This window comes from Sander vitreus, chromosome 8, assembly GCF_031162955.1.
Source record: "Sander vitreus isolate 19-12246 chromosome 8, sanVit1, whole genome shotgun sequence".
Classification (NCBI taxonomy): domain Eukaryota; kingdom Metazoa; phylum Chordata; class Actinopteri; order Perciformes; family Percidae; genus Sander; species Sander vitreus.
Window position 1 is genome coordinate 4566103 of NC_135862.1, and position 12170 is coordinate 4578272.

The following is a 12170-nucleotide window of genomic DNA, read 5'->3' on the forward strand; positions in this document are numbered from 1 at the left end:
CTCAGCGAGCCGGCCACATTTTTCAACCAAGATGGCGGACACCGCTGGAAAGGAACACTTGAATTGTAAGTATATTTTCGCGATTTTAAGCGACTTTGAGTCCATGGAAAGCGCTATACAAATTCAAGCGACTTCTAATTAAGTGCTTTCAACCCTGAAGGTTCAAACTCCAGACAACAAGTACTACGTGCAAGTACATTAGCTTTAAATAAGCAAAGCTACAAAGAGCCATATGAAAGTGCAGCTTATATATATATTTTTTTTCCATGTTTATCCGAGGTGTAGTCGGAAGAGATGCGTTTTTAGCCTTTGGCGGAAGATGTGTAAGCTTTCGGCCATCCTGATGTCAATAGGGAGCTCATTCCACCATTTAGGAGCCAGGACAGGTTGTTAGTTGGTGTTAGAGGTGTGAATCTTCACTGATCTCCGTATTCGATTATCATGTCAGCGATTCGATATCTCGATGCATCACACTGAGTCAAATACATTTTTCTATTAAAGCCATGTAGGATATTTAATTCATAGCTTTTCAAGCTTCAAAAACAAAACATTCTGCAGTGCTCTAATACTAAATAAATTGGATACATAAAACTACAGCACTGAGCACATGGCACTTCCTGAATGTGCAAAACATAACAGAATATGTAGACAGAAAGGTTGTAAGGCCTGCATTAAATTGTAAACAGAAATAATCGATTATGGCCCGGCCGATTATCGACGCAGCATCGTCCATGTCCACGCTTCGATGCATCGATTATTTGATTCATTTCAACACCTCTAGTTGGTGTTAGGTGTTAGTTTGATGCACATCCAAAGGACTGATATGCAATTCAGTAACAGTTTCCTCTCAACATGTCAGGTGTCAGACGGGGTGAGGTACTTTTTATTTTACTATATCTCTTTACATAAATATTTTTTCTACTACTATGGGCTAACAGTTAACATAGAAACGATCAGACATACATTTAAATGCCCTCTGTAAATAGACAGTATTACATGGCTATGCTGCCGCCTGCTGGTAGGGGCAGTAAATTACAACTTGACCCACTTTCACTTAACTGCTAAAGACTAGACTCAATCAAATGTCCGTGATCTGAACGACAGTGCAGTGGAACGTTTGCCTTCAACAGAGCGACAGTTATAACCCAACATACCATCATTACTGAGATGAAACTACATTCCCGGTTATATTTGCACTGAATAACGCATTCAATAAACAGAAACATAACTCTTGCAGCGCACATGAACAGATGCGCAATATTAGCTCACACATAAAATAGCACCCTCGTGAATGAGTTAGTCATAAATCCTACATAACATCGTCCCATACCCACAGGACATAAGACATTACTTATTGATCAACGCACACAGTAGTGTCGACAAACTTAGTCCAATGAGGGGAGAAAGGAAAGTGTGACAGCGTTCCACGTTAACACCTTTTCTCTCTCTCGCTCGAGACCGCTGTGTCCAAGCCGAGGCGCTTCAGTACTACTGAAGCGATGGTCTTTTTCACAAATAGGTTGCACGTAAGGGGGGGAAAAAAATGTTGCTTCCACTTAAGGGACCCCATCTTGCACCCTGCGCAGCACTGCGCAAAACCCGACGCAAGTGTCTTTGCTAGTTTAAGACCGACGCACTTGCCAATTTCCCGTCCAGCACCCGCGACTAGGATTAGTGTGTGTCTGACAGGGTGGGGGGGCGTGGCATCACGATGGTGGCTCTAAACCACAGGGAATGTATTATTTATGTTTCGACATAATTAATCTTGCACTATTTGAACGAGACTTCAAAACTTTTTCCCCACATACGAGTCACAATCCTCCTCCAAAAGGCGAAAAAAAAGGAAAATAAATTGAACTGTTCTAAAGACTAAGAAGAAACGGATAACCCCCCGTGTATTCTGCCGATGACACGTCTACGGAGCCGGACGGGCCGTGAGTAAAATCAACTGCACTGATTTCTACATGTTTGAAGCGATGGGTTGCTCAACGCAGTTATTGAAGTTTGAAGATATAAAAGACTCTCGTCTCAAACTGACAATCCTCCTCTCCATATTACCACCACCACAGACACACACAGAGGTCTGCCGAGACCCTGATCCAGCCGAGGTGGCACTGATCCAGCCGGCAGCTGACATGAAGCATCCTGACAGATACAAGACCCCCACTACACTCCAGTAGCCTCTCCAGCCAACCAAAAGCCAAAAGAATCTGACTCTGACCTCAGCGGAGAGCGCAGAGCTCCTCTTGGCGGCCGGCGGGGATCTGAGATCGAGAAGCGGGGGCGGCAGGAGGGTCACCTAAAGGATGAAGACAGAGAGGAGGCATTAAGGCTGATTTATGGTTCTGCGGGAGCTCCACGCAATGTTTTCGCCATAACCTACGTAAGTGGCCTGAAGTTTACACTTTTTTTCTTCTTCTATTTTTTGACATTTTATAGATCAAATAACTCATTGATTAATCGAGAAAATAATTTAATCGACATTGAAAATAATCGTCAGTTGCAGCCCTACAAATGAGGGAGAGTCAGTTGTTAACGTAGTGACGACTGAGCCTGCAGGCGAAACAGGAGAAGGATGGGAGATTCATCAGCAGGTAAACAGACTTGTCTTGCTGTTATTATGTCAGTCTGATGCTGACGTGGAGTCATGTTCAATTTACAGCTCCTGCACAAGCTCTCATGGCCTAACAGACTGTTACAGCCTGCAGACTCAATTCACACACACACACACGTTTGTCCTTTTATATTTGTGAGGATTAACAGTGACATATTGCATTCCCTAAACATCACACACCATTTCACTCTTTGTGGGGACCCGTCATTGACATAATGCATTCCCTAGCCCCTTATCCTTACCTTAACCATTACAACTACGGTAAATGCCTAACCTTAACCCTTAAACTTGTGGGGTCCAGCATTTTGGCTACACTAAGCTGGACCCCACAAGTATACTGTATTCCCGGTTTTTGGACCCCACAAATATAGTTAAAGAACACACACACACACACTCCTCACATAAATGCAGGCATCGTCTCCCGACAGCAGAAGGTTGCAAGGGTGCAGCTTGTCCTTATGAACTGTGGGAGATTTGCCCACGGTGAAGCCAGAGGCCACGACCACATCCTGCAGAACACAAGACGAACAAGCAGAGAAACCAGGGATTTAAAAACGGAGAGCAAAGAGAGATAAATATGCATCCCTCTTCCCAGAGGGAGGACAGATTGACGCAGATGTTGCGTCCTTGGAGACGTTAAGTAAGACATCACAACAAGCCGCCGAAGATAAGCTGGTGTGAAAAGTGGAGATTGTCTTTTGTTAGGTGTGTGTCAGCTGCCCCAGAGACAGTTTTAAAGTCTGCGCTCGAGGCTGACAAAAGGGACAGCAGATAGTCTTAATAATCATGTTACGGAGACATGCGGCCTGACAAAAACGCCTGCGATCTCCAGCCGCGCACAGCGGCTTGGGCTGTGATGACTTCCTGCCTTCAACCAGCTTTACGGTGCGTTGACTTCTATCAGGATGCCACTGAGGGTGAAACCACAAACACAGTGTGATGCGGCTGACGGGACGATTATCCCTGATGTGTTCCCTGTCCCCCCGTCCAGGTAATAAAAAACAGCTCAGTAAACATCACCGCATGTGACAGTATCAGAGTGGACTCAAAGTAAACCATGATTCAGAGTCACTGTTAGTAAAGTTTAAAAGGAGCTGCGGGAGGTGAACTGTCACACCAGAGCTCTGATACACAAATGACTCATGGATCATCCATTCTTTGAGGCACACGCTAAAGTTGTAATCCGTAACATTTCAGTCCTGGTTGATGTGGTGACAGCAAGTGTTGTTTAGTACTGCAGGTCCCAGACATCTAGAGGCAGCAAACCCCTTCTGCTGCAGCTACTTTGTCAGAACAAAAAGAAGAGCTAGTGGTGACAAATTAGTTGCGTTTCCTGTGGCTGCTCCGCAATAAAAGCTAGGGATGTCCCGATCAGCTTCTTTGGCCCCCGATCCGATTTTTAAAATATTTAATATCTGCTCATAGCGAGTCCCGATCAGATACTTGTATTTGCCTAGATCAGGGATCTTCAACAGGGGGTCCGGGACTCCTAGGGGGTCCTTAGAGTCACTCCAGGGGGGCCTCCAAATTATTGTTCATTTTTGAAAGTCAGTTGAAAGCTTTTAATATGAAGCAGCGGCAGTAAAAATGTTCGATTTGCATAAGCAGTCACTTAATATAGCTCTGATTTGGCTGTAGAAAACGGTAAACAGTGATCAAAGAAAAGAGATTACATGCCTGCATTGTTTCTGTAAAGCCTTTATGTGCAAATGAACTTGAATCCAGCCCAGGACTGGCAGACTCTGCCGCTGACAGAAAACTGTTATATAGAGCGATGATCACTAAATGTAAATACATTGATAGGACTTTGCAGAAACAATATCATAATTGTACCAAAACACAGTGTTTTATTTTATGAAATCTCAAGGATTATAACTTTAAAGTTAAAAGGATAAGTCCGGTTTATTGCAACTTTGGTTTTATTTTTTGTAGTTTTGTCCATTATAGTCCATGTCTACGTATATATCAATATATGAATAAAATGGTTTGGAGTGGTTTAGGCAGAGGTGGAAGAAGTACCCATATCTTGTACTTAAGTAAAAGAAACAGTACAACTGTGTAAGAATACTGTGTTACAAGTAAAAGTCCTGCATTCAAAATGTTATTTAAGTGAAAGTACAAAAGTATGAGCATCAAAATATACTTAAAGTACCAAAATATTTTACTCTGCAGAATGGCCCATTTTAGAAATGTGTATATATTATATTACTGAATTATTTGTGAATGCATTAATATGTTCATCACTTTAACGTTGCAGCTGGTAACGGTGGAGCTCATTTTAATTACTTATATACTTCTATCTATAACTTAATCTGCAATCCATCATATATATTTATTAATTATATTTCATATTATTAATCCGATTAAGAGACGTTTAGTGGAGTAGAAGTAGAAAGTAGCATGAAATGAACATAGTAAAGTACAAAATTGGACTAAAGTACAGTACTTGGGCGCCTGGGTAACTCACCTGGTAGAACGCGCGCCCATTTACAGAGGCTCAGTCCTCGCCTCAGCGGCTGCAGGTTCAGTTCCGACCTGCGGGCCTTTGCTGCATGTCACTCCCCCCTCTCTCGCCCCTTTCATGTCTAAACTGTCCTAACCAATAAAGGCCTAAAATGCCCAAAAAAAACGATCATAATAAAGTACAGTACTTGAGTAAGTGAACTAAGTAGCATTCCATCACTGGGTTAATGTCTGGATATACTGCAGGTATACACTCTTCCCCCTTCATTTTTTTCAAAGCCCAGGATATTCAGTTACTTCCAACCATCGGAGGCTCGACACAGCTCAGCGAACACTTCTTCCAACCTCACCATAAGTAAATTAATTCATCTCATCCTACAGAATAATGTCCTCCTCATCAACAAGTCACACAGATCACTCAGCTCATTACCTTATTCAAATCAAAGGCTTTATGATGCAGAAAAATGCAATTTCCACAGACCGCCTTCCAACAAGCCTAATGCAATCTCACATGAATATTTACATTATATTGTTATAAAAAGGCTTTCAGACTGTTCTTCGAGCCCTCAGAGGCTTTAAGGACCGAGCAGCTTCTCCAAACTTCTCTCTGTTTGACAAGGACACTGGCAACTGCCATAATTCTGTTGAATATATTAAATGTAGTAAATCATGTGTTATTCCAAGCAGAGTGTCGGGTATGCAGAGCCAGTAAACGGTCTGTGCCAGATGTGTTAGAGCTGAACAGCAACGATGAAAAACCAAATACATCCAAGGAAAACAAATGTACAAATTCAAATACTCATTTACATTTAAAGTGAAAAGTAGACCATTTAAACAAGTTTATTTAAAGGAAAATCAACGCGAAAGGATGGTTTGTTGTTTTTGTCTCGCATGAGGAATCAGAATTTACAGTAATTATCATCATTAGACATCATCATCACCATATTCTCATTCGGTAAAATGAAATTGTATTCCGTATAGTTTTATAAGTTTGTAACACCAAGGTTTTTCGGTAACACTTTACTTGGAGGTATCTACATAAGAGTGACATGACACTGTCATGACACATGACACAGTCATGACACATGAACCCTAACCATAACCTGTCGTGACAAAAAACGAATGACATTTACTAAAAGACGCGTTATGTCATAAACGTTTATGACCGTTTATAATGTTGATGACACACTCATGACAGTGTCATGTCACTCTTATGTAGATACCTTCAAGTAAAGTGTAACCGGTTTTTCTCAAACTGCATTTTCCTTTCCTTTTTCAGAGAAGGATTTTGCACTGTTGCATTATTTTCTGTGTCCTCTAAAGTGAAAAGATGAAGTAACATGCAGCATTTTCCAAAACAATCATCAGTGTTTATTAAGCGGGACAAAGCGGCTCGCATCATCGGCGCTAAATTAGAAAACAAACTATTTGGATGGCTTTTGGTAAATTTACCAAAAGCGCATGGACTACTGATTTTTTTTTTGGCCTCTGTGCAAAGATCATGGGACATCCAAAAAGAAGCTGGAGTTGTCTAGGAAGGCGAAAAAACCACACACAACAACACTCGAGCAGGCTGTGTTAAAACTGACAAAAAGGAGAGAACAAGAATCAGAAAATAAACTGCAAATTAGATTTAGCAGCCAGACATCACCATCACCATCCACACTTTATCGCAAAAGCATGTCTGCACACACTAAATATAGATTCACGTGATACACGACTCATAAATGCTGAAAAATCTCATTTAGAAGGAGCTACAAAAAAGTTACTGTTTGCACTTCTTCAGTCCAAGACAGTAAGAAACCTTGAGGAGTTATCTGTGGTACTCCTAACGTGGTAGATATTGATTTTATATTTCTATCCTTTTTATCTGATAACACATGCTTCGAGAGAACCATCCAAAATAACTGCTGTACCTTCACATATGTTTCTGTCTAAACATCATATCTTTGATGATTGAGTGAACGTACCCCTTGATTGACAGTTTGATTGAAGTCCTTGGCCAGCGCTCCGAACAGGATGACGTTGATGGACGGGCTCTGAGACGAGCAGTTCGGCGGAGAATCTTCTTCTGCAAAACACAGAACATGTGGGAACACCTTATTTGAAAGGGGTGTGCATAAGACTGACATGACACCTGTCATGAACATATACAAGTCTTTATGAATCTTTATGACTGTTGTTATATTAAGTGTCATTCGGTAAATTGTGACACTTTCAATGAAAAGTTGGCATTGTTTGAGAGGTTTGTGTTATGACAGATTGACATTAACAAAGACAACAACCGGTAACACTTTACTTGAAGGTATCTACATAAAAGCGACATGACACAGTCATGACACATGAACCCTAAACATAACTTGTCATGACAAAAACCGAATGACACTTATTAAAAGAAGCGTTATGTCACAAACGTTTATGACTTGTTTATAATGTTTACGACACGTTCATGACAGTGTCATGTCACTCTTATGTAGATACCTTCAAGTAAAGTGTAACCCAACAATCTCTGTGTGACGACAACTTGACATTAAGCTAGACAATATAACCTAGCTAGCTAATCTAACTTATAACCAGTCATAAATATGTCATACCAGGCCTAATTATCAAACTTTTTACTATTTAGCTTGATGTGTGTTAACATTGCATTAAAGTGGTTGGTTTTGACATTGGCTGTCATGACACCATTATAATTGTGTCGTGAATAGTTTTCCTTGACCTTGAGTAAAGTGGAACCATTTGGACTTGTCATTAAGATGTCATTGAATGTTATAAGGCCAGTTGGATGACAGTTCATACCAAAACTGTTGATAAAACAATAGGAGAGGTGGACCTGCTCATACTTCAGCTGGAGACACATACAGGGTAGATGTTAGATTGGATCCACTAGACGTGTCGACGTCAAAGGACGTGCCTCATGGCCCGTGCCTCATGGCCCTGCCTCCGATTGGCTTACCATGGTATTCTTACCCTAACCAGTCCCCACTCCCTATGACTAAACCTAACTACGCCGACCAGCGTAGCCGATCCGATTTATGATCTACCCACAGACAAGGTGTCAGAATTTTAAATTAATAAAAGGATGTACCCCGCCACAATAAGAGCCTCAGCTCTATGTGGCTCTTTAATCGGGCTGCTCAGAGATATGAAGGCCACAGACAAGACAACAATAACACACACTGGCCTCCGTCTGCTTCTACAATCCAGATGGCCTAACACACACATACAGTCTGTAGAGGCTCACACACATTTACACAGTGAAACACTCCACACCATCACCTCTTCAGTGTGCAGCTTAATTTTCTTAATCTTAATTTTTTTACAGCACATTTACTGTCTGGTTCAGTCCCATTTGCCAGCAGTACAAGCTCTGATAAACCTGCTCTACACAATCTAACCTTTTGTGAACTTTTAAATGCAAATTAGCATCGTTGACCAACAACAACAAAACACCTTCACAGTGCTGACCTTTGAAAGAACAAAATCTCTCTCTCTCTCTCTCTCTCTCTCTCTCTCTCTCTCTCTCTCTCTCTCTCTCTCTCTCTCTCTCTCTCTCTCTCTCTCTCTCTCTCTCTCTCTCTCTGGAATTTAAAGGTCCAATATGTAATATATTTACTGTAATAAATCCAAAAATTATCCCAATGCATCATCAGATATTAAGGAAACACGCTAAGTTGAAAAACTCTTTTCTGACAACAATGCTAATGTCTGTATTTTCTCCTTTTAAAATTTCCGTTCCGTGACGGAATGTCTGTTTTTGGCCTGTGTTGTTATCAACTGCCCAGTTTGACAGCCATGCCGGGTTGCCAGATATACCTGTAGAAACGTAAACCCAGCGCGCTGCAGCTGTAACGTTAGCACAGCCATGAAAGCAGCAAACAAACGAACAGGATCAACGGAGATAGATTCTACCCGACCTAAAAAGAACGGCATGTTTCTAACAGTTACGTGACCAGAGACAGAACAAACCCCGGGTAAATATTGGAGATGTATTTGAAAGATGGAGACAGCTTAGAGCCCAAAAGGATGCAGAGTTGGCTAATTTCCTCCTGAACAGGTAAGCATTAGCTTCAGGCTAATGTATCACGGCTACAATGGACGGGCCTTTAATGTAATTTCAACATTTGTATACTCACATTGAATTATATAGCTAGAGTACCCGAGTTCCTTAACGTTACTCGCAAAAACAAAATGGAGACACAGCCAGCAAAGTGATGCCGACTGGTCCTGGCTAACGCTGCCATGCTAACCCTGCTAACTGCTAGCTAACATTACCAGAGGACCAGGCAAGCGGGCCACGGCTGTTTACAACATGTAGCCTGTTTACAACGGTGAGTTATTTTAAGCCAAGAGAGGGAGGCTTTAAATCAGGAAGAGAGGACCGTGAGTTTGCAGTGTGTTTAGCGATTGTTGCCGTAATTCTAAGCCAATAAAGTGTGTTCAAAGGAGTGGAGAGGACAGCGAGGTTCTTGCGTTTTTAGCGGTTCCTATTGTAATTCTTAGCCGAAAAAGTTTGCCTGCCAGATGGGTACAGAGCTCCGCGTGAGCACAGGCTTTTATGACTGTCAATATAGCCAGCATCTAACATTAGCTACGCTGTTGTGCTGTGAAGCGATGATGACAAATGGTCAGATTATTTGTTCTTTGCTCCGATAGTCAAAATTCACCAACACAGATCACAACAACTGTGAACAACAACTCCAATAAGTATTGATTAATCAATCTTTTAATTTAATGCTATAATTTCAGGTGTTTCCTTTTTTCTAAAAATCATCATCAAAACTTTTACCGAAAGCACACAAAAAGATGATTTCCCTCTGTGACTGACAGGTTACTGGTTTGGCCTTTGAAGTACAACAGCACTCAACTCACTCTTTCCTTCTGTATCAACCTGCTCTGAAAAAACTAGTTCATAACACAACCCAGCAGGCAGCGGCTTCGACCTAATGCAACCTCAAATGGACAGCTGAAACACACAGAGACAAGCACATGCTTGAGCATTACCTTGGATGACAGTCTTCAGGATGACGTTGTCGGATGCTAACGACACCAGCGGGCATTTTTGAACCACTTTCCCCTTGGAGAAATAAAGAAAAACATTTTACTTAGAGACGACCTGAAAAGCATTTAGGTCTCACCGAAGCTCTGCAGAATTTCACTGAGGGCCTGTCCGCGGATCGAAGCCACGTCAGAAAGCTGAGCAGCAAAAATGAGTTGCGAGACAGAAGGTGGATTACTTTCCTGCTTTGGTTTTCATAAATACAGTGGCACTCATAAGCTTATGAACCCATGCTAAAGTTGACTAAAAAGAGGAATAAAAAAAAAAAAAATCATCTTTTGGAAATTGATCTTAATGCCTTAGTTAAAAAAATAATTAGGAAAAATCCAATCTTTAAGGACACCAATTTTCTTTGTGAATGAATAATGTATGGTAAATAAATAAATGTTCTTCCTTAAAATACAGGGGGCATAAGTAAGTACACCGCTATGTTAAATTCCCATAGAGGCAGGCAGACTTTTATTTCTAAAGGCCAGTTATTTCATGGATCCAGGATACTATGATCCTGATAAAGTTCTCTTGGCCTTTGGAATTAAAATAGCCCCCCATCATCACATCCCCTTCACCATACCTAGAGGTTGGCATGGTTTTATTTCAGTTAACCTAATAGCTGGTTTGATTTGCATTGAGAGATGATTTTATGGAAAGTACCCCATGCCAGTCTCTAGGTATGGTGAAGGGGATGTGATGATGTGGGGGGGGCTATTTTAATTCCAAAGGCCAAGAGAACTTTATCAGGATCATAGTATCCTGGATCCATGAAATAACTGGCCTTTAGAAATAAAAGTCTGCCTCTATGGGAATTTAACATAGGGGTGTACTGACTTATGCCCCCTGTATTTTAAGGAAGAACATTTATTTATTTACGATACATTATTCATTCACAAAGAAAACTGGTGTCCTTAAAGATTGGATTTGTCCTCATTTTTTTATTAAGGCATTAAGATCAATTTCCAAAAGATGATTTTTTTTATTCCTCTTTTTAGTCAACTTTAGCATGGGTTCATAAACTTATGAGTGCCACTGTATACCCCAGGAGCGTACTAATCAGGAACAAGAAAACAGCTTTGCGTAAAAAAAAAATACAAAAAAAACAAAAACAAAAAAACAGGTGGTGACAGGTGACCGAAAAATAAAAAGGGAATAAAAGTGTGTCCACATGGCTATCGGTGCAGGAAAATATGTTGTACATGTGAAGAGCTGCACAAAACAACTTTCAGCCAATTTATTCCTGAAAGTGACTAATTAGTTGTACTTAAGTAAAGTAGCAACACTCGGTTTAAGTCATTACATTTTTTACTTTAGTAAAAGTACAAAAAGTAGTGGTATCAAAATACACTTGAAGTACCAAAAGTCAAAAGTAGTCATTATTACACTCAGATACAGTTTCTGTCTTTCAGAGAAATGTCTCAGTCTTATTATTGTGTCAAAATGAAAAGACTCTCTGCTGCAAACCAACCTTGACTGTTTTGTTGGAGCAGTCGGTGCTGGTGGTGATGAGGGAGATGGGAATCCTGGTCAGGTGTGCTGGTACCTGGGCGCCTGGCCCCGCCCCCTCCGATAACACACGGACAGGCATGGCGTCACCTGAGGGACATGAAGAGAACATTTATTTCAGCTAGGGCTGTGCAATTAATCAAATTTCAAATCGCAATTAGGATTTTGGCTCATGACGATCACAAAAACAATGTAAATCGCGAAAAACTATTATTTACATTTTGCAAGTAAACTCTTACTTTGTCTTGTGTTCTGAAGGGGAATTCAATCAACAGTTGAACGGGAAAAGTATCGAAGGGAAATGTCACATTTCAAGGCGTTTTCACTGTTGTAAGTTCAATAAATATAAATGCAACATCTGTCCAAAAGTCAGTGAGTAATCGTGTTAAATAATCGTGATTTCAATATTGATCATAAATAATCGTGATCATGATTTTTTTTTCCCCATCAATCGAGCAGCCCTAGTTTCTGCACCAACAAACAGGGTGAGTTTGGGTTAGAGTTCAGTCTCTGCTTTAATGCTAGGTTTGTGAATAA

The 12170-nt window shown here is 40.9% G+C and overlaps 1 protein-coding gene across 2 annotated transcripts in view; it reads right to left on the reverse strand.

Annotated features, from left to right (window-relative positions):
• Positions 1–12170, reverse strand: part of pot1 (protection of telomeres 1 homolog) — a 71137-nt gene that overhangs the window by 44213 nt on the left and 14754 nt on the right. For both annotated transcript variants that reach the window (XM_078256460.1, XM_078256459.1), the window contains exons 2-6: positions 11596–11723; positions 10082–10154; positions 7048–7148; positions 3016–3123; positions 2222–2299 (exon numbers count right to left, since the gene is read on the reverse strand). In XM_078256460.1, coding sequence (XP_078112586.1) covers positions 2222–2299; positions 3016–3123; positions 7048–7148; positions 10082–10154; positions 11596–11715 — 480 coding nt within the window. In that variant the 5' untranslated portion in view covers positions 11716–11723. The remainder of the gene's footprint in view (positions 1–2221; positions 2300–3015; positions 3124–7047; positions 7149–10081; positions 10155–11595; positions 11724–12170) is intronic.